At 33.3% G+C, this 26761-nt stretch overlaps 1 protein-coding gene across 12 annotated transcripts in view; it reads right to left on the minus strand.

The window, feature by feature from the left end:
* The window catches only part of MYCBP2 (MYC binding protein 2), a 238192-nt gene that overhangs the window by 30521 nt on the left and 180910 nt on the right, over positions 1-26761 (minus strand). For 8 of the 12 annotated variants that reach the window (XM_039886905.1, XM_039886906.1, XM_039886908.1 and 5 more), the window contains 6 exons: positions 25165-25344; positions 9196-10839; positions 8102-8271; positions 7131-7375; positions 4974-5141; positions 839-996 (listed from right to left, as the gene is read on the minus strand). In XM_039886905.1, the coding sequence (XP_039742839.1) occupies positions 839-996; positions 4974-5141; positions 7131-7375; positions 8102-8271; positions 9196-10839; positions 25165-25344 (2565 nt within the window). The remainder of the gene's footprint in view (positions 1-838; positions 997-4973; positions 5142-7130; positions 7376-8101; positions 8272-9195; positions 10840-25164; positions 25345-26761) is intronic. The other 4 variants (XM_039886913.1, XM_039886903.1, XM_039886907.1 and 1 more) reach the window with 2 other exon arrangements.

The following is a 26761-nucleotide window of genomic DNA, read 5'->3' on the forward strand; positions in this document are numbered from 1 at the left end:
TTTTTTTTTTTTTTGCATGTGACACAAATCATAATAACTTTAATTTTTAGTGAGGCACAGAAAGATTAGATTTCCTAAAGTCATACAGCTATTAAGTTGTAGAGATGGGTTTTGAATCCAGGACTATTCCTGGATTCAAATATATCTCATCCCTATCATTTTCTAAAGGACTGATTTATAACAAAGGTGTCTCAACAAGAGCTCAAAAATATTTGTTAAATGAACCTATAAATCATTGGAGGATGCTCAGTATTTTCCTTGAAGATTGTCAATAAGATACAAAATCAGCTACCTATAAATACTAGGCAAGATCTTCATTTTAATAAGTGATGTTTTCTTCGCTTTCTTTCTTTACTCTTGAGACAGAATCAACCAGCCCCAATTTGGGGCTGCAGATACCGGTTGGTTCAAATTATCTAACTTTTTTACTGAATAAGAGCTATTTAAATCTCTGAATTTTAACGTCTATTCAGAGTGGTAATGGCTATAAGAGTTAGAAAATTCTATTGGGAGTGAGAAGATAATTGTGAAAGTGTAAGTCACTGGAATTGCTGGTTCACTGAGGCTTAGCGGAAGGGTAACAGTAGCAACATTTGGCTTACACATCTAACAGGTAAGATTTTAAATATCTATTCTTGAATGATCACTAAATGATCTCTGTGTGTCTTTTCCAACTGAGATGTAAAATTCAGAGAATTACAGCTATGTCACATAGAAGGAATGTCTATCACAAATTAAAATTAATCTATTTCTTTTCCTTCAAAAAACAGATTTAAAAAAATATCTGCAAATAAAATCACTTGGATCATTAAAACTTCCTTTTTATCTTTATATTTACCAGTGTCTCCACTGTTAACTCTTCTTCTAGGAATGGCTTTAACTCGTGCTGGTAAAATGGAGTGCTGCTTATCATACTCAGAAGCGACAACTGAATATGATCTTTGGAAGACAGTTCTCTTTGCAAGATCAGTGTCAGTTATGGGACTAGTTTCCAAACTGCAGATAAAACAAGAAGGACAGATAGGAAAAGTAAATGAAGTGAAACCATATTTAGTTTATAATACTACAGACAAATACGTGAAATTTTTCATATGGAAAAACAGAAATTCAAAGCCAACTTGACATTCTCTCTTGAAATAATAATCTGATTTTTCCAAATACAGTTAACATTTTAACTGATTTTTGATCTGTATCTTAAAACTTTTGGTTTTCATAAATCTGCTTTGCATTTTAAATGAAAAAAAGAAAAAAAAAAAAAGGGCACCAAAAGCCCAAAGCTCCTGTCAGAATCAAAAGCACTGTGATAAAAGTCATATGTCATGACATTCAGGAAAAACAGGCAAATATATTGATAAAAGCACTGAACAGAAAGAAAATGGACATGTAAATACAGAATGCTAATAAAACGGAAAGTGAAACGATTCAGTTTTCTTTGGTACTTGAGTGTTCTATTAGGTTTCTCTTTCTTGAGAAGTGCTGCCCAAAGCCTGTTCTAGAGCATGACCGCATCAAAGTGTATTGAGAGGTAACAAACTGACTTTCGGCATCAGAGTTAAATTATACTTACAGTCTATATAAGAATCCAGTGATTTTCATTCAGGTTTACGTAAACTAACAATTTTCCCATTGACTACAGCAATATTAAGAAAAAAAAAACACTTGAAAAGTTAGTAGGATGGTTGTATAATATCCTTCATTAAAGTGTTTTATAAAAAAGAGAAATACCTTCTCTTACTTTTTCTCTAAGACAAATTTGCAAACTATTCTTTTAATGTATTCTTTGTGCTGTTGCCTCATTCCAAATTGGGCAATTTTTGCTCACCTTGAATTCTGGAGTTGTTTCTTTTCCATTATTCAAGACAGGTGTGAACCCTATGGCCCTCAATAAAGCTGATATATTTGCTAGTGTATAACTAACTCCCTGTCCATTTTCTTTAGTCACCACCTCTCTAAGTTATGTATGTTCTTGTTTGTATATTATAAACGTTATACACAAATGACTGGGTAAGCATGCCTGGATGTCAGTTTGGGCTGTTTAATTCACTTTCTATATAGTGTTACTGTAAAGCAGAAGATATTTGTTCTGCTTTCAGAGGAAGTTGATCAACTTTAAAAAAAAGTGTTAATACAACCTAAAAAATAATGAATAGTTCTTATAAAAATGATCATGTTTGTGAAAAACTCAAGCAACAAAAGAAAATCCAAAAGAAGCAAAGACGACCATAATTAACTCAACCTCTGCTACCCTGGGCCAGATAATTCCTTGTTGTGGGGCTGTCTTGTAGACTGTAGGATGTTTAGCAACATCCTTGGCCTTTAACCACTAGGATGCCCATTGAACTAGACCAGTTGTGAAGGACAAAAATGTTTTCAAACATTGCCAGATGTCACCTGGGAGGCAAAAATCACCGCCGCTGCCCCCCGCCCTATTGGAGACCAGATTTAATGGCTTCATTACCCATCACCTTTTACAATAGCCTGAGTTTGCCAAGACTTTTCAGAATAACTCAAAGGTGCTCCATTCCCTTATCTAATCTATTGGATGCCTTAGAATGTTTTGACCTGGTTGAATATAAAACGCTTGGGTCATAGTTTCTTTTATTCAGAATTCTGTGAAAATTACGCTTACATGTATAGTGTAATTTTATTAATCATTTGATTTGATTAATCCATAAATAGGTTCTAATGTTCCCAAGATCTTTTCTATTTGAGCATGTCTAACTGGTTGGGTAAAACTTCTAAGCGAGTATTTTCTTTCTTTTGGAGCTTTAGAGGTATTGTTTCGTTCTTTTTTTTTTTTTCATTTAAAGTTATTATAGGAAAGTCTGAAGTCAGTCTAACTTTCTCCTTTTGTAAGATGATGTGTTTTTCTCTGCACAGATACTTGAAAAAAAAATTTTTTCCCCTTGTAGTTTCAATAACTTAAGCTATTTCTTACATTCGCCTGTTATGAAAATTTCCTTTTAATCTAGAAATTCAGTCTTTATTATTTTGGGACATTTCTTCTTGTAGAAAATTATATTAAATAACTTTTTATATTATATTTGTTGATTTTTTTGCTTCACTGGTAAGTTATTCTTATGTTGGACCATCCTATTTTCATACCTGTTATCTTGGCTCTAATTGCTATAATCTTTTTGTCCTTTTTCTCTTTATTCATTGTAATTATCTCAAACTTTTCCTTCATGTTAATAATTCAATTTCCTATTCTAAATATTTTAAATTTATTAGTCTTATAATGGTGTTGATTTGGTCTTCAGCCTGTCCTCTGCAATGTATCTTTTTACTTCATTCTGCTTTTTATCTCATTCTAACATTTGAGCTTTTGTTTTATTAAATTTATGTAATTATCAAGTTTTTCAGTACTACAGAGTACTTAGGGAAATTTTCTTTTTTTTCCTTGAGAGTTTTCTTCAAACTGGCTTCTTCATCTGACTTACGCATCACACTATTTTCATTTTGCTAATGCTTAAAGTGGGCAGCTCTTTTTGATCTTCTATTTGTTCTAATAAAGTATGGGTGGATTTCTCTAGATTTCCTCTCCCACAATATTTGACACTTGTTTTATTTCCCTCCCAGAGAAAAACTGGAGACTTTATTGAATATTCTGTACCAGGAACCATTCCACCTAGTTGATGTGTATCATGGCAGTATTCACTGGGACTGTGGATTGTTGCTCTGCTTCAGAGTGGAGATGTGGAAATCAGGGTTCCCCAGGAGATTTCCAACTTCTGTGACACTAGTGATTATACTAGGGGTCCCTACACTAGACGAATCTACCTTGACTATGACATTCTATGAAACATGGAATATTTTGTGATATTTTTCATTTCACTATCTTTACCTAAAAGTTTAAGCCACTTGATTTTGATCCTAAGAGTTAAAAATAACTTGATGAATCATATTTATCAGTCTAGTCTCAAAATGGTTTCTAATTCTTAAAAAAAACAATGTCTCCTTTAGAGACACTTTATTACCTTTAAAGATATAAAAGGCTATACTATATCCTTTGGAGAAAATTTCAAGAGCAGCTCCAAAAAATACTCTGATGAATAATCCTCATAGTTGGGAGGGAAAGTTGCAAGTATTTTCATTGGAAAAATAGTCATTTGGATATATAAATTCTCTTATACTAGTATATAATTGTAACTGTATAAGTATTAACATCATGGCATATCTTAATAAGCAGGATCTTTCTTCCTTCAGCAAATGACTTCCTTTCCAATGATATGTTCGGTTATTCATGAATGAAATCTTGATACTATTCTAAACTCAGTCTTTTCATTATCCAAGTTAGTCAATAAGTCACATTGATTTTCCCTACAAAACATTTCTTTTATCCAGCTTTTTTTCATAATCAATTGCCAACATAATCCAATTCTACACAGCTAGCCAAAATCTTTGACTAAATTTATTAGATCCTTAATTGACTTCTAGGACTATCCTTGCAGTTTTATCATGTCATTCCTCCTCTAAAAAGTCTCAGTGGTACCCTACTTCCCTCTGCATTAAATTTACACGTTTCTGTTCAGTTTTCAAGGAGCTCTTTACTTTGATACTACCAAACGTAAGTGTGAGGGCGGGAGAGAGTGTAGAGGAGACTGTAAGTGATAATCCAAGAAGATCAAGATTTATTTTAAGTGTTACTTCTTCCATGAAACCTCTAAGCAAGCCTCAAAGTGATCCTTCTCTAGTCTGATTTACTACAGCACTAAATAACATAATATCATATAACAGAATGTTTTATCATCACTTCATTATTTGGTCTTTTCTCTCCAACCAAGTCTGCCTCTGCAATCAAGGACTTTAACTTCATTTATGTATGTACACTTTTTCTTACTGCTCTAATAGCTAGCAGAACTGACCCAACATCCTTTCTGAGATGGAAAGATGTACAAAAGGACTTCTAGAGCATTCTTTTCTTTCTTCTACCAAACACTGGCTATTCAACAGAGAGGAGAGAACTCAGATACCTTGGTGGCATAGACTTCATATTGCTCTCTGGCTCTTCAAATACATTAGGACTTGCATCAGGAGTCACTGATATGTATGGGGCAGGTACAGATGTTGAACGTAGATATCTCATTTCATCCTGGAATAGGTTGTCATCTTGATAGCCTACAAAATTTTCATGATGATGCCTGCATTAAATCAAACCAAATAAGTTTAGGTATGATGGCAAGACAGATTCTTTCTATTTTTAATTTCCTTTGTGAAAGTAAAAGCAGCACATGTAAATCTATAAGGGTGAAGTATTAAAATAATCTTGATGTAAGCAGGAGGACATAAAAGTCTGACAATTTTACATGTAGATATTCCAGGTACCACGAACATTTTAAATTGAAAGTAAATCTCATTTTCTATCCTTTTGAGAACTTTTCTGTCTTCCAGTGCTTCAGTGGATGATCTTGCCAACTATTTAGGTGCCTAAGCTAAAATATCTCAACCATGACCAGTTACTCAGGCCCCTGAATACTAGGCTTCCTCTGTCAACCATTCTCTCTTCTCCATCATCACTGCTTTGGGTTAGGCTCATGTTTCTTGCACGAACCAGTGATATACAGTCACTTTTTTGGTAGGAACATATACAGGAGTCAAATTTGAGAAAGATTATAGCTATATGAAATGTTCCATGAGGTGGGGGAGTGTCCATTTTCCAGAGAGCTAAATATATAAAATATATAATTATTGTGTGCCAGCACTCTTATGTTTTACAATTTGATTCTTTCCTTTTCAAACTGGGACAAAGAGTTGTTAACCTAAGTCTACCAAATGGTCTGACTGAAGCTAAAGATTTGTTGCATTTGGCATAGCTGCTTTCCACCTCAGTTTCAAATGTATTTAGTCTTGCATTTTCATTTTTGTTTTCCATTCATTTTAATGAAATAGTAAGTACAAATGTAAAAAAAAACAAAACAAAACTATGTAACTCCGCTATATAAAGAGGACAACATTGCCAAAATGGAACTGTTGGTTGGCAAGTCATGCCAGCAGGCAGTATCTAGAAATCTTCGTTTGTCAGCTGTAGAAAAAAATCTGAATTTCTATGACAGGCTGTTTTAGAGTGTCACTTTTTAATGTATAAAAGTACAGTTTTTAGCACCCAAGTCCAATATAGGAAAATAGCATACTATTAACAGACTTCTCTCCATCTTCACTTATACCCTTTTATTCAGTTTCCACTTTCGTAGCTGAGTGACCATCTACATGCAAACCAGTTCATGTATTTCCCTGTTGAAAATTACTCCATTGTTTTCTCTATGGGATAAAATCCAACCTTAGCATGGGCGACAGGGCTCGGCTTTACACAGTCTTGGGTAACCACTTCTAGTGGAATTTCATATATTCCTCCTAGCAGCCAATGCTTTAACAAGCCTGTGATTCCTGAAGTGTGTAATGCTATTTAATCATCTGCGTCTTCACATACGTGATTTACTCTGTTAGGAACTGCTTTCCTCCCATTACCTGCTTGATCAACTTCTATTTATCTTTAGGACTCTAGTAAAGTATCAGCTCTTCTGGGGAACCTTTCCCGACTTCCTTGGGAAGATGCAGAAACTCTCCATCTTTTATGCTCTGACAGCATCCTGTACATACTTCTATTATCGCACTCATCACATAACATTTAAATATTTCATTTACATGTCTATCTTCCCACCAGTGTGAGAACACACAGAAGTCAGGATTTTATTATAATCATCTTGGTGTCCTCAAGGTCTAGCACAAAGCTGGTAACCAGCTGGTACTCATTTAAATGCTACAGAATGAATAATATAAAAAATGAAGTCTCTTTCCACTTTAGCATATCCTGCTATTAACAGAATGAAGTCAGTCTACCAAAGAGTAAAAGACAGCTAAAGTCTTACTTTCTAAGACATATATTGTATTAATAATTAATACAAATTGACATAGTATTTACAGGTTTTTTTTTTTAAAAATCTACTACCACACTACCACAAAGTATACCCTACCAGTCAGTGTTGGTCAAGGCAACTCAGAAAATGAATTCCTGGAGGTCTCTTTATTATGCACAATACGTACTACAGCACGAGTATTCAGAGCATGATATTAGTTAATTTACAATAGCTGTTAATCCAAAGTGATTAAATAAAACAAGCAAATTATATTACCTAGCTAATGTCTGCAGGTAGAGACAGGGCATTTTAACGGGAAGATCCTCAGAGATGCCCTCTTTCACGCTGGGAAGCTGTGACTGGAATGGCTTTGCAGGATGGTAACACAGAATGCTCGGTTCCGCCGCGCTGCTCAGAGACAGCAGGAAGAGGGCATTTGCTTTAATCACCTGGTGAGCTTCCATAGTGGGCAAGGCACGAGGAGTCTTGACTTGCATCGGCTTCCTCCTAGATTGTTTGACCTGGCAAAGAAAAATTTGTAGTGATATTTTCCTATTCAAGTTCTTAATTTCTTAACCTAAGTATGTTGAGTTTCTAATAAAAGTTATTAAACACTTGTAGAACCATTTAAAAATAAGTGATTACCAAAAATGACATTCACTTCATGCTTCTCTTGGAATGAATGAAACTATACTGAATAAAAACTATATTTCTTTTCTTTCTTTGGGAAAATTAAAAACCTAACCAGTAAAATCTAAATGTAACTATTTTTAAAAAAGAGTAAATAATCTGTGTGGGTGTGTATAAACTCTGCAATAAGTTTTAGTTAGGTGTGCTACTAGTGTAAGTGATCTTGAGTTTCCATGAGACCTATAACATGATTAGCGATTAAGAAAAAGAAAGAGGAGGTAAAGAGTAGAAAATGAAAAGGAAAGAGAAAGAGAGAGTTAAGACAGAGGAAAGTGAAGAGTCTAAGTGCAGAGTAGTAAAAATGAAGAATTAAACAATAAATGTTTGTCAATACACCATATGTGCCATAGGTCAGCTGTTTTGTGTTATTCCAAGATATAATTTATTTTTGTAACAAAAACAGCTGGTCTAGTACGAATATTAAATTTGTATGTTATTCCTGTTATAAAGCTGATCTTTAATATCAGCTCTGTGGAGTTATGTTATAATATGATCATAAAAAGAAATTTTTATAAGGTTTATTCTTATCATTAATGGTGTAGCCAGATTAAAAATACCTTTTCCCTCGCGGCAGCCTGTTTTTCACGGAGGTATTTTTCTCTACAGCGATCACATACCAGGTACCAGGTGCTTCCTCCTATGCCACCGTCACCACAGTTTCCAGCCCATCCTCCACAAAAATGCCCAATGCTATTGTAACCTTGTCCACCAGCATACCGGCCACAACCTTGAAACAAGAACGAAAACAAATAGTTAATACTTTAAGTGTCCTTAGTAATCTGATCATTGCCACTTACATATTAATGACAGATTTACCTTCTCAAAGTAAGCAAAATCCTGAAGCAAGTATCTTTTTTTTCTTTTTTCAGGCTATTAACCATATTAGAAAAATAGCATGCTTTACCGAAAAGTAATCAAATGATGCCTAAAATACTCCACACAGGCAGATGAAAAGAGGTGTAAGAAGTGGGGACATTTAGATTTATTTTAGTATGTGAATAAAATTAAACAAAATAGGTATAAAATGTTCTGTAAGAATGATATATTTTAAGGAATCATATTTTCTAAAAGGTTTCAGGTATAATATATAACAGAGAAAAAAATTAACCAAACTTATACTAGGTGAATTTTGGAAAGCTAATCAAGTGTTACAGAAATTCTTACATTTATCTAAAACATAATTTTGTGATGAAACAGTTACTATCACTTCCATTGGAAAATGCCCAGAGAAATACTCTTAATTTGCAATTTTGGCCAGGAAAACACTAAAATCAAAGGAGACCTAATATTGGGATCTTTCCTGAGTGTATACACATGTTGTTTTTTCTACTGTGTGAGATACCTTAACAGCATCCTTTGGATAACACATAAAACATTTAAAAAATAAACAATATTTCAGAATGTAACACATTCAGATAAAATAGTACTAAATTGCCTTATCACCATACTAATAGAATTTCTTTACCTATTTTTCATAAAAATCTATATTGACAATGCACTTTAATCATTACATCATAAGATTCTATAAATTCTTCGCAAGTTTCCCTGTTTTTTAACATAATTTGTACAACAGCTCAAGTCAGAAGTTACATAGTCCATTTTTTTACACACACTACTCATATATATATATATATCCAATAATATCATTTACCTGGGTGAGCTTGTCTCATGTGATATGTCACTGGGTATGGATGTGACTCTCCACACAGCTCACAGATGGTATCTTTCTCTGGTCCTCCTACTGCCAGCTGGGCCATCTCACCAAATAAATTACCCCTGGGCCGAACTTCTGCCTTTTCTTTTTTCTTTTTCTCTTTTTTGGACTTCTTATTCTCTTTTTCACACTCTTTCTTTTTAAGGACTGCACAAGAACCAGGACTTGGGAAAATCATATTCTGGGAAGCCGCTTTGATAGTAGCCAAAGAGATGTCTTCCCAAAAAGCCACTAAGTGTTGTAAAGTTAATGGAAGAGGAGATTTAGATTTCATTGGGTGATGCATGGACATTTCAAAAGTGGCTTCGGTTTTCCCATCCTCACATTTTTCATGCAGAGGTGGCTCCTTAAGCATAGACAACACCTTATTTTTGTTGATACTACCCATTTTAGATATATCTGGTCCATGAGGTGCGATATTAAACATATTCAGTGCGGATGATATTTCCAGTGAGTGTCTATTTTTTAATTTGGTTTCCTTTTCTTCCGTAGGTTGTTGACTGTTTAAACTACTTCTTATAGGAGCGTGTTCTTTAGAAAGTTCAGGATTAAATTTTAAGAAAGAAGAACAAGCCATTGCATCGTGTACTATGCCTTCGTGCCACAGGAAAGAGGCAAAGACCGCTCTGGCACACTCAGCCACGGAAGGGGACATGGCTTGCTTGGCTGGCTCGACAGGTTTGGATCCATCTCCTTTGAAGAGAAAGCTAGATTTTTCCTTTTTGGGCCTGGTGTGCCTGTTAGCACATTTTCGACTTATTTTGGGGGATGCTCTTATGTCCTGTTCATCTTTCAGTGGGGCTTTTCCTATGCTGAAATGGACTTTATTGGAACCCTCATCCACGCTCTTAAATTCACTGCTGTCGTCACAGGCGCCATCTGTTAGACTGTTTGTTTTTAAAGTACTTGACGTGCAGACTTCTACCACCTCACTGTGCAGGTTTTCCTGCACCACATGGGGAGAAGGAGCCCTATTTTCAGATCCAGGGGACTCTTTTGAATCCTTTGGTACTGGTTTTGGTTTCGGTGATGTTGATCGTCCCCTTAACGGTTCTGTGAGGGGCATTTTCTTCTTGCGGAGGGTATCTGGATCAAGTGTATAAGAGTCTGATTTGGAACGTTCTCGAGGAGGATCAAGTTTTGTCTTAACAGGAGCAGTACTTTTCTGAGGTAGATTTTTATCATGTGGTGAGGAGGAGCGTGGAGAACTAGCACCAGATGGGCTAGACCTGTTGGCTGGGAGAGTCTTTGGCTTAGGAGAAGATGACCGAGAACCTGGTCCTGGGGATTCAGCTCTGAAGCTAGAAGACATCCTCCCGTCAGATTTCAGGGTCTGCAAGGTGTTATGGTTGGGCGACAGTGACCTACTATGAGAATCTGACCTCAGCTTTGCAGCATCAGATTTCAACATGAGGGATTCACTAGCGGATAAACCCTCCGTCCCCCTTGGCTTCTTCTGATCAGCTGTAGTCCGGCTCATACGTCCATCAGGTTTAAGTGATCTGCTGTGTTTGGAGGACAGTTCTGATTTTCCTGATGTAGAAACTGGTCTAGAAGACGTTGAGATAATTCCTCGGTCACCTGTATGATCCATTTCATAGTAAAACTTGTTAATAAAATTATAACTTATGGATAATTCAGTCATAAAACACTGAAATACAAAATATAGCTAAAAATTTTAGCTTGTCACAGACAAAAATACTTGAAGAATAAAGGAGAAAAAGGAAATATTTCTCATAAAATTTCTACTACTACACAACTCTTTCCACCAAAAACAATCTTCACGGATGTAAAATAGACAACAAATAGTACCTATGCACCGGTGTGGTTTTCTGTCATATGTGAACCTTGGCCTTAGTACAATAATTAACGAGAAATTAAATTCAGTGAGGGACTAGAAAGAAAAAAACATACCTAATTTTTTTGGAATAAAAAATTATGAAAATCTGGATTTTTAAATATAAAGTGTATTTCCAGTTGAATGATACCTCACATCCTTATTAGGGTAATAGTGCAGATTCTTGTTGAATTAGGAAACCTAATTTATAACTAGATACATTTATCATTTTGAAGTACACAAATAAATACATTCAGTCTAATAAAGAGCTGCTCAGGAGACACTCTATTTGAATGACTGGCTTAGAATAATTTGTAAATAAATACGAATGCCCAAAGGTTATTATTTAATTACATGAAATTCAGGCAGTCTATTTTAATAAACAGATTCTATTCTAAAAGGTTATTTAGTTCACTCTCTTAGCTGTTAGAACTCAAGCTTGGTCCCTTTGGGAAAAAAGGGATCCTCTGAATTAGTAGTACAAGTCTGAATTGTGGGGGTCTTGAAATACGAAAATAATAAACATAGAAAAAGTATTCTACCTCTTTTGGAGGCAAAGCACTAGATATTTCTACATGAACACGTGTGGTGTGTGTGTGTGTGTGTGTGTGTGTATCCAGACCCTCATTCAGTGTCTCTCCTTCTTACTATTTCATACTTTGCTTTGAGCCAGGTCGTCTTTGTCTCCAGTAAATAGTACAACCTACAGCATTACCTTTCCTCCCTAAGATAAAACTCCTACTCTTAATGCAAGTGATATTAGTCAGTTGTTAGGAAGAAAGCAATCTGATTAGAGTAATTCATGTGGTATGAAAAACTGAAAATCCATAAAGCTTGCTAGAAGTATTTATATATTTCTAAAAAAGATACCTAGTAAATTGAGATACATCTGTTGACTGGTTACATTGCAGGTATTTCTTTTTTTATTTTTGGAAAAGAGATGTGAATACATTTGAATAACATTATGATCTAGTTGCTTGTGTGTGTGTGCATGCACGCAAGCACACATGTGTGTCTGCAGTCACACTCTGGTTATCTATAGGTCAAGACAGTACTGCCAGAGAAACCGCCCTCCTAATGGAAGGTCCACAAGCACTGGGATTTTTGTTTATTACTCTTCACTGATGTAATGTTAAAAATGGGTCCTGGGATATAGTAAGTGTTCGATAAGTATCTGTTGAATGAGTAAATGAATTCTTATTTTCTTAATGTTTTTTCTCCTGCAAGTCTCAAATCTTGATTCTCCCAAAACCCACTTTTTATAATTATGGGTCCCTTCAAGGCCACAGGGTAGAGGAGACAGTAGTCATTGTTGTTTAAGGGTAAGAAACTTGCAAGTTGAGTAATTCTGTAGTAAAATGACAAAGTATGGCAAATGGCCAATTCAAGGCATGCTGGTGAACTGAATATTTCTTTTAACTGCAACATGCCAGTGTTTAGAATAATTACTCTCATTCTTTGGATGAACAGAACTACTAAATATAATGCACTTCCATTTCTTGCAATTCTTTATTGTTCTATCATGAATTTCATTTATTTTATATGTGTTCTTTTTATAAAAGTGCTAAAGAGACTGGGGAATAGTCAGGAGAAAAGGGGTGAAACAGATCACAATGTAGAAAAAAATCCCAAATACTGATGCCGTCTTAATAGAGCACAGATGAAAAGATGTTACGATCTTGACAAGTGCTCTCAAGTTGCGTATAAGTAGTTTAAGAAATTGCTGCCCATCTTTTCGCCTAGTAATAGATCCATAGAGCAAATTTTATTTAAAAACATATTGAATTTGGTAGAATTAAACATCAGTCTAGTCCTTGCCACTGCTTTTGAATGTATGAAGTTGGATTACTAGTTATTTTGTTACTAATCTGACAGCTCAATATGACTTCATCATCACATTTATCTAGTGAGCTGAACCATATATAATGGTGAATCTAGACAAATAAGTAGTATTTTATATCTGTAACCTCTCTCTCTAAAAAATCAATTCGTGAATTGAAGATTTGCTTTCTAAATTAATGATGTGCAGTTACCCATAAAGGAAATATCTGTGATTGGTTAAACAAGAGAATCTTTCAAATATCAAGAACACCACTTGTCATATGGTAGCAAAAGCATTAGAGAGCTTTGGAGAGTGTGGTGTTTGTATACCTTACTTCCGCACTTCAGTAGAGGTGATATTTTAAGATCTGTAAGTGGTGATAGTTGGATTCTAAGTGTGTGATAGAGGTAACCCGTTGGAGTACAGGTGCATAAATAATGTAGAATTATTTCTTTCTGAGACTTACTTGTCAAATTAGAATTAAATCCTTTTGAAGAATTTAATGTTTTTAAAAAGGAATATGTCAAGTTTGTTAAGTGTGGTAAATCTATATGATAACTGATGTTTACCTTCTTCGTTTGGATCTCTAAAGTTCTGAGGTATGTAGTAAGTATTACTAAACATTGTCATGTAGTGGTTGCTTGAAATATCAACATAAACAAATACTTTGTTAAAAATCTTTAGATCATACATAATACTTTCGCATTCATTGCTTAATTTAGTTTAATGATGATATTTATCATATATAAGTTTAAGTAATATTGACAAAATATTTTCTAACCTCTAAAAAATACTGAAAAAAAAAAAAACTGGATCGGATAGAAATTTAACACATTTAAACGAATTAGCAAACATATGAAATGTTAAGTATTCATTCATTACTGACCTGCATAATTGTTTTCATACCAAAATTGTAAATCAAGTTATATGATATCACACTATAATATACCATAATATAATACTATACTGTAATATGATATGCCATAATATATAGTATATATCTGGTTATATAACACAACATACTAAGAGATCATATTGTATAATATTATTTATTATACTACCATATAGTATCACTGTCAACTTTACATAGAAGTAAAACTGTTTTACCCATTTCTAAGAAAAAAGAAAATTAATAATTACTTGAAAAACTTATGCAGTACATTAGCTAATACTGTGCAATGTTTTGATAAAATTTTCTTAAAATACAGGATTTTAAAAGTTTAAATATTGACAATATGCGATTAGGCGTGTATAATATTTTAAAAGACTAAAAGTGTATTTTTAAATTGACTAAAATTTTATCAGTTGTCAATACAGTTTAAACATTACTAAGTTTAAAATTTTTAAACTATATGATTAAGAAAATGCTATAAGGAAGATTCATGTCAGACAGGACAGGTGTGTATGTATGTATATGTGTGTGTACGTGTGTGTGTGTATATATATATACATACATACGTACGTACATACATACACACACACACACACACACACATACACAAACCCTGATAACTAAGTTAAACAGAAAACTTTAAACTAATTATCAAAATGTTTCCCATAAAAAGCTAAAATAGGAAAATAATTTTTATATTAACAGAGAAATAAGTTTAAGATTAACCTGTCATATAAGATAATATGTTCTCATGGATCACAATGTGCTTTATTACTTATATAGATATCATCTTGTTTTGATAATAATGATTTTACAACTCCCCAAGTCAGGCATTTCTTTCTATATACTACCTATTTTATTTTTTAAGACTTCATATAAGGTTTAAAATTAAATAAGGGTAATATTTACCCAACAGCTATGGTAAACATGCATATCAAGATAATCAGTACTATAATAATGAACAGATACATCACGAATTATCCCAAAATATAAACATTTAAATAAAATGATAAACTTTAATATTAAAAATGGAATGGGATGAAAATGAGTGAGGTGAACTAAAACTTCTTTACTGAAATCTCCTATGTTCATTAAGAATGGCCCATCCATGGATGCACACATACCCACCCTTCAGTTTGTGAGACAGAGATGAGAGAGCAGAGGCAGGCCCAGCTACACCATAATTTTTGTATATGCGCTCACGAGAAGCAAGGCTGCGAGATGAAGTTTCTACAGTGGAAAACATTGGCAAAGAAGCAGCACAGATTCAATAGAAAAAAAAATGTAGCAGAGAACACAAGCAGAAACAAAGCATTTCAAATGATATGTGTGACTATTAACTGTTCTTAAAAAGTTTATATTCTGCTAAATTTTTCAACGAATTCATATTTCTCTAAAATTAAAACTGAAACAAAGGTCAAATTAATTAATTGGGATTAATAAAGATACCTCCAAATGTGTTACCTTTAAAATTAAGTAAGGCTCAAAGTTCTGCTAAGTCAAATTGGAACATTTCTTTTTAGATTATTACTTCTTCAACTTGATTTTCTTTAGTTTGGTCCTCATTTACTTATAAATAGAAGTTTATAAGTAAAAAAAATTCTTTTTGGTAAATATTAAGAGATAAATGTTACTTACAGTTTAACCTACTGCCACCTGGTTTTCTGTATGGACACATGCCTATCATTTTTCCAGTATGTATCTCAGAATGGACCCAAGTTGCATTTATGGTTGATTACTTCTGAGTCCATCTTCAGTGAAAAATGTTAGTTCTAATCTCAGTAATCTTATTACTGAGATACCACACTTGTTTATTAAGTTTCAAAACACTAACAAAGCAAATTTATAAGTTACTGAAAATGTTAGACACATTTATGATTTACCATGCAAAAAAAAGAAATATTTAAACAATTTACCTTTTTGAAAGGATTAATAAAACCTTTAAAGTGTAATCTTTTAAAATCAGTATGCTAAAAAAAACTCTAAATATTAAAAAAAATCCATTTTATTTAAAAATTTTAACTTATGGCAGTTCAAATAAATGCAATTAATGAGCTAAAATAAATTCAGGTAATGAGATAATTTTCTTAATATTTTTAAGTAAAAAATTGAAAACAATACAGACTTGTCTCAAAACAAAAGTAAAAGTTGACCAACTCATTATTGTGGCCAAGATTAAAGGTAAACTACTCATAAAGCAAAAAGTCATTCTGTGTAAGGTATTGAGTATCATATGTCAAAGAGTATTCTAGGCATTGAGAATGAAATAATGAACAGAAATAAAGTCCCTGCTCTTATGGAGCTTATCTGCAGGTGAAAGAAGAAATGAACAAATAAATATATACTTGATCAAGTGGTGATAAACTTGGAAGTCATAAGCATGCGGTGCTAGGTAACATTCCATGCCTGGATAACACCACTTAGGGAGTAAGGTCTAGAAGACAGCAAAGCCCTGGGACACTCCTAGGAATACAGAAAAGAGGAGGATGTATAGAAGAGAATGGAAATGAACAGTAGATGAGGTAGGAAATACCTAGCAGGCAAAGAAAGGTGTTTCAAGAAAGAAAGAGGTCAACTCTGTTAAACACTGATGATAGATCAAGTAAAATGAGATCTTAGAATTGACAATTGAACTTTGCAAAACAAGTCAAAGACTGACTAGAGCAATTTCTGTTGATATGGACAACTGCAGGGACACCTTGCAGTGGGTTCAAGAGAGGATGACAGGAATGGATGGACAGATGTGACATACATGCCATTCAATCATCATCATCTAGGTTAAAAGTTAAATTTTTAATATTTTGGGGCATCACTCTTTCTGAAGTCTATAAAACTCAAAAGGAATCAGGTGGTGCAAAAGAAATTCTTAAGCTCTTTAAATCTCATATAATACATAGTCTGCAACTCTCATTAAAAATATCAGTTAGGAGGGTGACAGCTTTTAATTCAATGGGAATTCAAAATGCCAATGTAAGAAGTCTTATGGCTTGGTTCCTAAAATCTATGAAGAATGAGTTTAGCAGGAAGATACAAAGCAGGAAATCAGAATACTATCTTAATTAGAAGCATCTATAAACATGTGTTAAACTACAAGGATACTTGTAGGGTAAGATGTTAGAGGTTTGAGGGCAAACTCCTGGAAAAGGTTTTGAAGCCAATATGTTACAAAGTCTAGAGAGACTGGGTTCCTAGGTATGATTCAGTATAAATAAAAAATTTTTGAAAGTCTAAAAAGGTTATTGCTAAATTCCTAAAGACATTAATCTGTGACTACAGACAATACTTGTGCTATGCATTTAACTTTTATAAAATTTGTTCATGATTAAAGATACTTTGATATAGTTAACTTTTTTAAAGATTTATATTTTCAATTTAAAAAGGGAAACAACGCTTATGAGATATGCTGATAGCTATACAGTATCACAGAATAATAGATATATCCATAATTCTAGTAAATGTACCAGGAGAAAAACGGAATTATGTGAATGCTAAAGGAACTAAAGACAAGGAATAAGACCTGAAAATTATTTACAGAATGTCAGTATACTAAGTGAATTATAAAAGGATAAAAACTAGAATAAAATTTCTTTTTCTTTTTTTAATTTCTAACTTAAGGATAAAATAATAAGCTTTTCCTTAAAATCTGCTTTTTTTGTTTTATTGGTATTAGGTAAGCATTCCATCTTTCAAAATAAAGCCAGAAAATTGGACATCATTCTAGACTGGGTTCCACAGTGATTAGCACGTCCCGTGCATTTTACTGCCTAACTATTTCTAAACTTGTTCTCTTTTTCTATATTCCCACTGTAATTTACCTTAGATTAAGCTCTACTCAGCTTTTCTCTGGACTTCCTGCCTCTTACATTCCCCCTTCCTGCCTCTTACATTCTCCCTTTCTCTTTTTAATAATATTTTCAGTTGTCTTTCACAAATGTAAAACTGATATCACCCTTTTGTTTAAAATTCTGTAGAACTATATATTTCCTTCATCTGCTGCCTTCATTTTATTCACTATCCTTACAGGATAAAGGCTAAACTACTAAGTATGGTTTATAATACTCTTCATGATCTGGCCCCAGTGTCTCTAGTGTAAAGATACTGCCATTAGGGGACTAACACTCTAAGCTACAAATACATGAAGTTTCTTAACTGAATCACTGTTCTCTAACATGATCAAATGAGCTGATTCATATGAAGTCATTAAAATGATGCCTGTCATATGATAAAAGTATTAGCTATTACTATTTCCTATCTTTTCTTCTTTCCTCAAATTATCAACACACTCTCCACATACATGCTAACTCTGGGCTGCTGATGGCTCCCCTTCTTACTGAGAAAAAGAAACAAACAAACAAAAGGAGAACATTTTCAAAATCCTAACACTTTACTTCTTTCTCTCCTGTTACAATGGATAAACTATTTGTGCTTCTACTTAGCCAACCTTTCCACTTTGCACTAGATCTCATCCCTTCTTCTATGTGAGAATATTGCTCCAGTAATTCTTTCTCCAGCATCATCAATTTTTCTCTATTGGATCATTCTCTTTAGAAAACAACTTTGATGTTACCTTTTTCCCCAATAAAAAACAAATATAACAAAAACCTCTCCAGATCTTAAATCTTCTCTTTGGGTTTCACTTTCTTTCCCTTTATAGTAAATCCTGACAGATTTATCTATACTCATTGTTTCCAATTCTCTTTCCCTTTTTTCTCTAGAACCACTCTAATCAAGCTTTAGCATCTCACTCTATTGAAGTTGCTCTTATCAACCAATGACCTCCACATTGCTAAATCTGATGGTCCATTCTCAATTCTAACTTTATTTGACCCACTAGCAACATTTGATACAGCTTATAATTGTCTTCTTTACTTGGCTTCCAGAAATACCAGTCACTTGGTTCTCCTCCTATCTCTATGTCCATTTCTCAGTCTCTCTTGCTGATTTCTCCTACTCCCTCCCATCTCTAAACACTGGAGTGCCTCCCTAGGGCTCAGTCTTTAGGCCTCCTCTTTTCTATCTAGACCTACTTTCCTACTGCTTTAATCCACCTTATGGCTTTAAATAGCACCTATTTATAACAATCTTAAATTATTCTGCTATAAGCCAATGGACTCCCAATTTATATCCTGAATTCCAGGGTCATATATCCTTCTCAATGTGATATCTCCACTGAATTAAACAGAATCTCAAACTTAACATATCTGGGATAGGTTGTTTGCAAACATGGCTACAATTATTCCTATCCCTGTATTCATGCACCTTTACAGAAATTTTATTTAAGAAGTGAAGTCTATTTCTCCATAGGCTCACCTTGTGTCTCACTTTGACCAACAGGGTGTGGCAGATGTAACGCTGAGTTAATTTTGGCCTAAGCCTCAAAAGATTGAGCATCTCTTGCTTAGATCCCAGTAACGTCCACACAAACAAACCCAGGTTAGCATGCTGAATGATGAGACTCTTGGCTCAATCACATCTTTCATGCCAACCAATGCCCAGCCAACCTCCTGAGGCAAAAATGCTTAGCTGACCTTCAGATGCAGGAAAGAAATTAGACGAGACCAAAAGAACTACGTAGCTATTCTGCCAAACCACAGAATTGTGAGCTAAATAGTGTTCATTTTAAGTAATAAGTTCTGATGTGGTTTGTTATGCAACAGTAGCCCACCAATATAATGTCCAAAATTTAGCCTTTGTTATTGCTCACTAAATCTAGTTCTCCAAGAGTCCCCACAGTAAATGGAAATTACAGTCTTCCAAATGCCTAAGCAAAAAAACTTAGATTCACCCTTTACTATTCCGACTTTCTCATCGCCTATTCAACCTGTAAGCAAATCCTGTGGATTCTCTTTCAAATTGTATCCAGTATTCCACAATTTACTACTACCTCTTTGGCTACTACTCTGGTAAAGCCACCATCATTTCACACCTGGATTACTGCAAAAGCCTCCCAAAGTGGACTATTTGCATGACCAGTGCTTAGAATGCTGCGACACATGGGTGGTGCCCAATAAACATTTGTTGATTCAGTGGATCTCTATAACTAGCTCCTGTTATTCTCACAGTAGGAAAACTATTATAATGTCCTTCCCCTCCCCCATTATCGCCTGATAAATTCCTAACTCCTTCAGCACTCTGATTAGGGGCCACCTCTTTTTTAAATACCTTCTCCTAGCTGAGCCAGGAGTTTTTTTCTCCTATAGCTCTCCTGTATCCTGTGAATATTGCTCCTGCAGCACTTAAACCAATGTCATTGCTTTTTTTCCAATGCCATCATTTTTTTTTATTTAAAACATGCTGCCTTGTACAATATTCCAAAACCCCCTCAAGATTAGTCATGATATTTTCTTTACCTACTGATCCCTATAACCTAGAATAGATACTTAATAAAAGCAGGTGAATAGATGATGGAAGAATGAATAACCCATCTGAAGAAAGACAGTAATGAAAGGAGGAATAAACATAGTAGCCAATAAGGAAATGGGGGCAGAGGAAGAGATAAAAAGTCAAATCTAGTCAGGAGAAAGCAAACAGATGTACTAGGAGATATTCTCTTAAACAGCAGCACTCTCTTTGGTTTGAATTCCTAGAGTGAAATGAATGATTGATGGAGAAATTGCTGGTGATGAGGTAGAGGAAGATGGGCCAAAATTTCATACCACAGGGAAGGGACAAAGCTGAATGAAGATAAATTCTGGCCAATCACTAAAACGATAAAGATTTATAGGGATGTTAGAGATGTTAGAGCCAAAACTAAACAAATATATTGGCTGTTATGACAGATGCTATAGATTCAAGTATGAAAAATTTAATTGAACTTGAATATATGAATAAGAGCCGACCCTGATTTCATAATATCTTTGTTGAAAATTGGCACATTTATCTTTATAAAAATTATAGAAAGGAAAAGGATCTTAGAAATTTGCTTAATGTCACAAAACTAGTTGGAAGGAGAACAGAGACTACAAAATACAGGTCTCCTAAATCAAGTGTTAGTCCAGGCCACGCCTTCACAGCAGGCAAGGATACAAATGAACAGATTCTGTGGTGCGACTATAATCTCAGACAGATATCTCTGTCTTAGAAACAAACCTGGCTATTATAATAACATCCATACTAACATCTGAATAAATTGCTACAATATGAATAATTAATCTCAAAACAAATAATGAAATTATGCTGTAAAAATGCACTGAGAAGTAGCTAAGAAACCTCATTTGTTCTTTTCGAAATTCCTTCCTGCAACTCATTCCACAAAGAACTAACTGCTCTCTCTGAGACTGATTTCTTCCAGTCTTCCCTGGAGCATGAGAGATAAGTGTTTGTATCAAAAGTCAACAATGAGATCAACAGATAACATTTATTGGGCACTCCATTTTATGGATGAGGTAAAAAGGATCAGATGTGTCAAGTAACAACTAAAGCTAGTAAGTGGCTGGAGGAGCAATCAAAACAAAATCTTTATATCACTACATCTCTATAAGCTAAGGAAACTCATATATTACATATATATGTACATATACATATATATGTACATGTACATATATATACGTATATATGTGTACATATATACATACATGTGTGTGTATACATATATATATATATGTATACACACACATACACACACACCCTCAAATGTAAATATATATGCATGCAGATACTCAGGTGGACTCTTTTGTCACATTTAGCAAATTTTTTATTTCATTTAAGAATGTGAGATTACAGGTAAAATAGAAAAATTCTTGTTGTAAGGTAACCTAGAGTTCTCATATCTGGGCTTGAAAGTATGATACATTTTGACATATTATATGTTACATGTTTAAAATCTCTGGGAGGAGAATAAATTATCTTAATGCATTATTAAACATTTTTCTACCTCCACAAATTATACTATTTAGCCTCTTGGATAGTAGGTAAAAAATGCTTGTTAAACATAGTCATTTGAAATACAGATCTTTTGGTTAGATCTTGCTCAGAATTTGATCAACATATCATCATATCATCACATTATATGTTATATTATAGCTGTTTTTTTTTAAATTACTATTGAAATATTCTTTTTTTTTTCCTTTGAGGATGTACTCTGAGAAAATACTAGAATAGCTATCATAAGATAACAAGAAACATCTTAAATCTTAGGTATGTATGGTCAATAAATATTCCTAGAATGTCTATGATTTGTAAGACACTGTTGGGATTATAGAAAAAAAATGATGTTTTTAAAAGAAATGAGGAAAGATAATAAATAATGCAATATTCTTAAAAGAAAGCAGGGGTAGATGTTTTCTACCTCAGCCTACCAGAATCTTATTGCCAAACTGCTTATCAAGTCTAAAAACTACATAAATACTTTTGAAGTAAAAAAAAAATTATAAAGAAAAAAATCTATATACACAGTTCGCTCTCATGTCTGTGCACACATACACACATGGTAAGACAAGGAAATTTTGTAACTATTATTTCTGTAATTATTCTATTTCACTAAATAACCGGTGAAATAATTAGTGTGTATATATAGGTATGTGTGCATTTACAATAAAATAATTTTGCTAATTAAGAAATTACCAAATTAATTTAATGTTCCAGATTATTTCAAATTACAGAGATCAGTGAAAAAACTATGCTTCAGGGGGAAATAAACCCCTAAAGAGTTACTGATTATAATAATGTTAGAAACGCTAGATAAAGCTGACAAGAGGGACAGTTTACCTGTGTCCCTGCTCTTCTACTTAGCTGGGAACTTGAGTTGTGTGTGGCATTCAGGAAAACTCTTCCTTTCAAACCAAGCTACTTTCTTAAAATTAAACTATAAAGGGAAAAATTACCAGTCCAAATAAAGTTAATACTCTAGATGCTAGAACTAAATGTAAGCAGAAATTTAAATATATATACATATTAAAGAACAGATTTTACATTATCAGTAGGCAAAGTTGAATATTTAAAAACATGGCCTTTGTACTCAGAACTGGCCTTATGTCTGGATCTACAATCTTACAATGTATATTTCTAGGGCAAATTACTGATCTTCTTTAAGCTGTTTCCTTATCTGTAAATTGGAGACATTATCTCAAATGAGGATGTACTAGAGTGCTTAAGGTACAGTGTTTAGTACCTAGTGGTGACAAGCAGTATAAGCAAAAATGAACAAATATGGTCTTTTATACATGTTTTATTTTAATATCACAAAAGTATAAAACAAAAATGAATCTCATTTTACTAATTAGTAAAGGAAATTCAGTATGCATAATCCACCTTCTAAGCAAGATGAAATGCCGGTGGGATGGATGGCAGTGAAGTTTAGGAAAAGAAAATTTACTCAGGTAGCCTGCCACATTCAACTTTCCTAATAGGATATGATTAATATAATTCTAATTTACTTCCAAAATATTAAAACTATTTTTAGATTCTACAGGTTTTTTAGTTATGCTAAAGATTAAGACTTCTGGTTTCTGGAATTTGGAAGTCAAACTTCAGTTATACTCTGCTGAGAATAACAGGTCTGTAAAAAGATCCAGGTAATTCCCATTGTTACAGTACAGGCAAGTAATGATTCAGAAAATTGGTAACTGATATATTTCTAAGCCATAATTTCAAATTTGCTCTGAGATGGTGGTAAAGGAAGCGGTGGTACTGATAACACTTAGACACAATATGCATAAAACTATACTGACACAATGTCAGTTGGAAACTTATTAATCTTTCAAAGAGACAAATCTGATTTATCATGGTCTTTATATATTGCTTTGAAATATTTCATTAAATAATTTGGTAAAATAAAAACAGTAGTTACACTTGTTTTTGAGCCTTTAGGTCAAACAAAAGGGTCCTTATTCCTTAGTTCTCTTGTCTGCTGCCACTGTGACATTAACAGAGTAACTGACAAAAAACAGGGTAATTTCTGTTTAAAAAGTTATATATATAATATGAATTTTCTGCCTGATTATGACTTTTTTCCTTTTTGTTTTTTCCTTGTGCTTATCAGTAAGACCTCCTGCAACCAGGGTACATCTAAATGTAAAAAATCTGTTGCTCCATAAAATTTGTAAACTCAGACTTCACTTCTCTTTCATTCTTCCACAATTCTTATCAAGGAAGGAAGAAACTATTTCACACACATGACACTATTATGTTTCCTTGAAATTCTTTTAAGTGACAATGAAGTGAATATCATATATGAATAGAGATGATGATTAGCTAGAAGTGGATGCTACTTTTATTTCCAAACTAATTGATTTCATTAACTGAACTTGCCTAATGTATATTACAAATCTAGAAAAGTTCATACTCTTGTGTACTCTTTACCTAAGGTAGATAATTATATCACAGTGAATAACATCATTTGCTAACTATATTCGACCCTGGCTCCTAATAAAAACTAAATGAGCTGGAAATCTCTTAAGTAATCCTAATAAAAGTCATCAAAATAATTTTGTAGAAAAATAACTTAGACCTCAGTGTGAATGTACTTTATTAAAGGAAAGAGGTCATATATTTGAATCCAAATAATGGGAATGTAAGCAGATACTTCCATAAAACATGTCATTCAATGAGCACATTTTTATATTGGACGGTCAACATGTGAACTGAAGGCCAAGAAGAACGTACGGCTGTCATATTGCAAGGAGCTTTGAGAATTTTAAGTGGGAGCCTCAGGCTATTAAGAAAAAAGAACACTCAGTTAAGTGTAATTTCTTTGGGTCTATTTTCCATATTGTGAATTACTATCATGGGTAAAGGGCTAGAGCAATCCAAGGAAGCAGAACTGGAATCAAACGATCAGTTTAATGTATTAAGTATTAGAATAACAACAAAAATATAAAAAGAGAAGAAACAACAATTTGAGAAAATTTGGAAAACTAAGTTGGTATATATTTTATGGTGACAAAATTCACTTAAGAAAAACAAATCTGCCCAGAACATCTCTCCTCCACCTACTGGTGTAGTGAAATAGATTTATTCTCTGGGGCATCTCTGAGCAACAAAAATCCAGTGTAAAACAATGAAAGTTACCCCTATAACGAATGCTTACCATAATTGTGCATATTATAAATGAAAATTTTAAATCAAATGTTTTTCTTAACATGTTTTATAGTATAATTTGCTAATACAGGAATTAGAATAGAAAGCATAAGTCATATTTTAATATCTACACTTAAAAAAACGTGTGATTAAAAACAAATGTCTTAGCTGCAGAATGTCTTGCTCAGAATAGCTTAAATGTTTCAAAAATGTGGGAAGGGATAACATCTTCATTAAATAAAACCAGTCTGGTGAGTTGATAAATAATTAGTAACTGATAAACAACTCAACAAAGCTTCAGAAATGGCTTGATGAGGCAGGTAAGACTGACAGACTTACTCTGAAGCTGAGGCTGCTGGAAGGAAAGGGGCTGTCCGAACACAAATGGGCTGTGGACTAGGGAAGTGGGAGGTTTTGCAGCTTGATCAAAGATGGAAGGAGCTGGGAGATTGGGCCGTGACTGAATTGAATTCAATATGGCACTCAGTTGGTCACCTGCAGTGGGCAAAACAGTCAAAACTACAACTTGTTATTAATTAACATCCAAAATGGCAAAGTAAATGGTGCTTTATGACATTCAGATAAAGTTAAACACTAAATAAAACTATGCCAACTCAGAAATGTGTGGAAGTTGGTGATCATTATCCTCAAATTAGGGACTAAACGTTGCATCTTGTTTTAATAATGGAAGCACCCAACAAATCTTATATAACAGCCCAAATCCGTTTGAATTTATTTACAACATCTAGCAGCAGCATGGGAGAACAGAGTCTATGAAGAATCTATGATATGTTGATTCAATATCATGCAAGTATAAATGAATATCTAAGTAAACAATGTCTTCTATATAGTACCTGACAATGACTAATATCACCCTGCCTCATATACAGTATGCTTCATGCAGAAAAATAAGCAAATAATGTGAGTGGTCTTTTTTATGTAGAAGGCAAAGTATATGTATTAACTTAGCAATATATTTACATTAGTTATAAATTAATATTTTCTTTAACATTGTTACCACCAAAGCAATTATACATTTTTAAAAGCATGAATTCTTTTGCTTGAATGTATAGTATAAAAATCCGTAAGACACAGAAGATAAAAAGGAATATGAGCTACCAATTTGAATAGTATCTCAAATATAAATTCAGACTTTTTTTTCCTTAAAATTAAATACAAAGGACATTCACGGAAAAATATTTTTTAAAATATGAAATATAATGGGATGGATGATAGCTCCTCATTTATGAGGATATATATATATATTAGATAGTTTAAATGATGCTGAGGAGGGAAAAAAAACATATCCAGACATATGTACAAACTGAAAGAACAGCATATTTCCAGCCATATTCCCTAAATATAATAAAGCTTCATAAATGAAAATTTCAAATGAGGCACCAACAAGGAATAGATTTCTATAGATTTATATCAAAAGAAATATGTACACAAACTACACATCTTTACTTCTAAAAAATTAATGCTGTAGGTTACAGAAAGGATTTTAGCAATTATAAAGAATTTTATAAAATGGTTTTAAAGAAAAAGAATTTTTGCAAAAAATAATTTCTTGATCTTGGATAGTATGAAGAATTAAGAAAAAAGGGAACTATTGTTAAAGGTAAGATAAAGAAAGGTTAAATACATTTAATCAGATTAAAGTCTCAATATTTTTTTGCTCCATGTAAATATTTTAAAAGCCTATTAATAAGTACATGCTATTTTTGAGCAACGGTAGCAAAACCACACTTTAAAAAAGTAATTCACTGTTATTTCTATTTAATAACATGGTTCCAGAAATGTTTGTACCTCTTGAAAGCTGATTTTTATGATGTTTTAATAAATTATATTTTAAAGACTGATTCAAAGCAAGAGCCACCAGAATATACACATTTTAGAAACTGAAAACATACAATTTGAATTAAACATGGTTTTA

Source organism: Pteropus medius, unplaced genomic scaffold, assembly GCF_902729225.1.
Source record: "Pteropus medius unplaced genomic scaffold, Ma_sr-lr_union100, whole genome shotgun sequence".
Classification (NCBI taxonomy): domain Eukaryota; kingdom Metazoa; phylum Chordata; class Mammalia; order Chiroptera; family Pteropodidae; genus Pteropus; species Pteropus medius.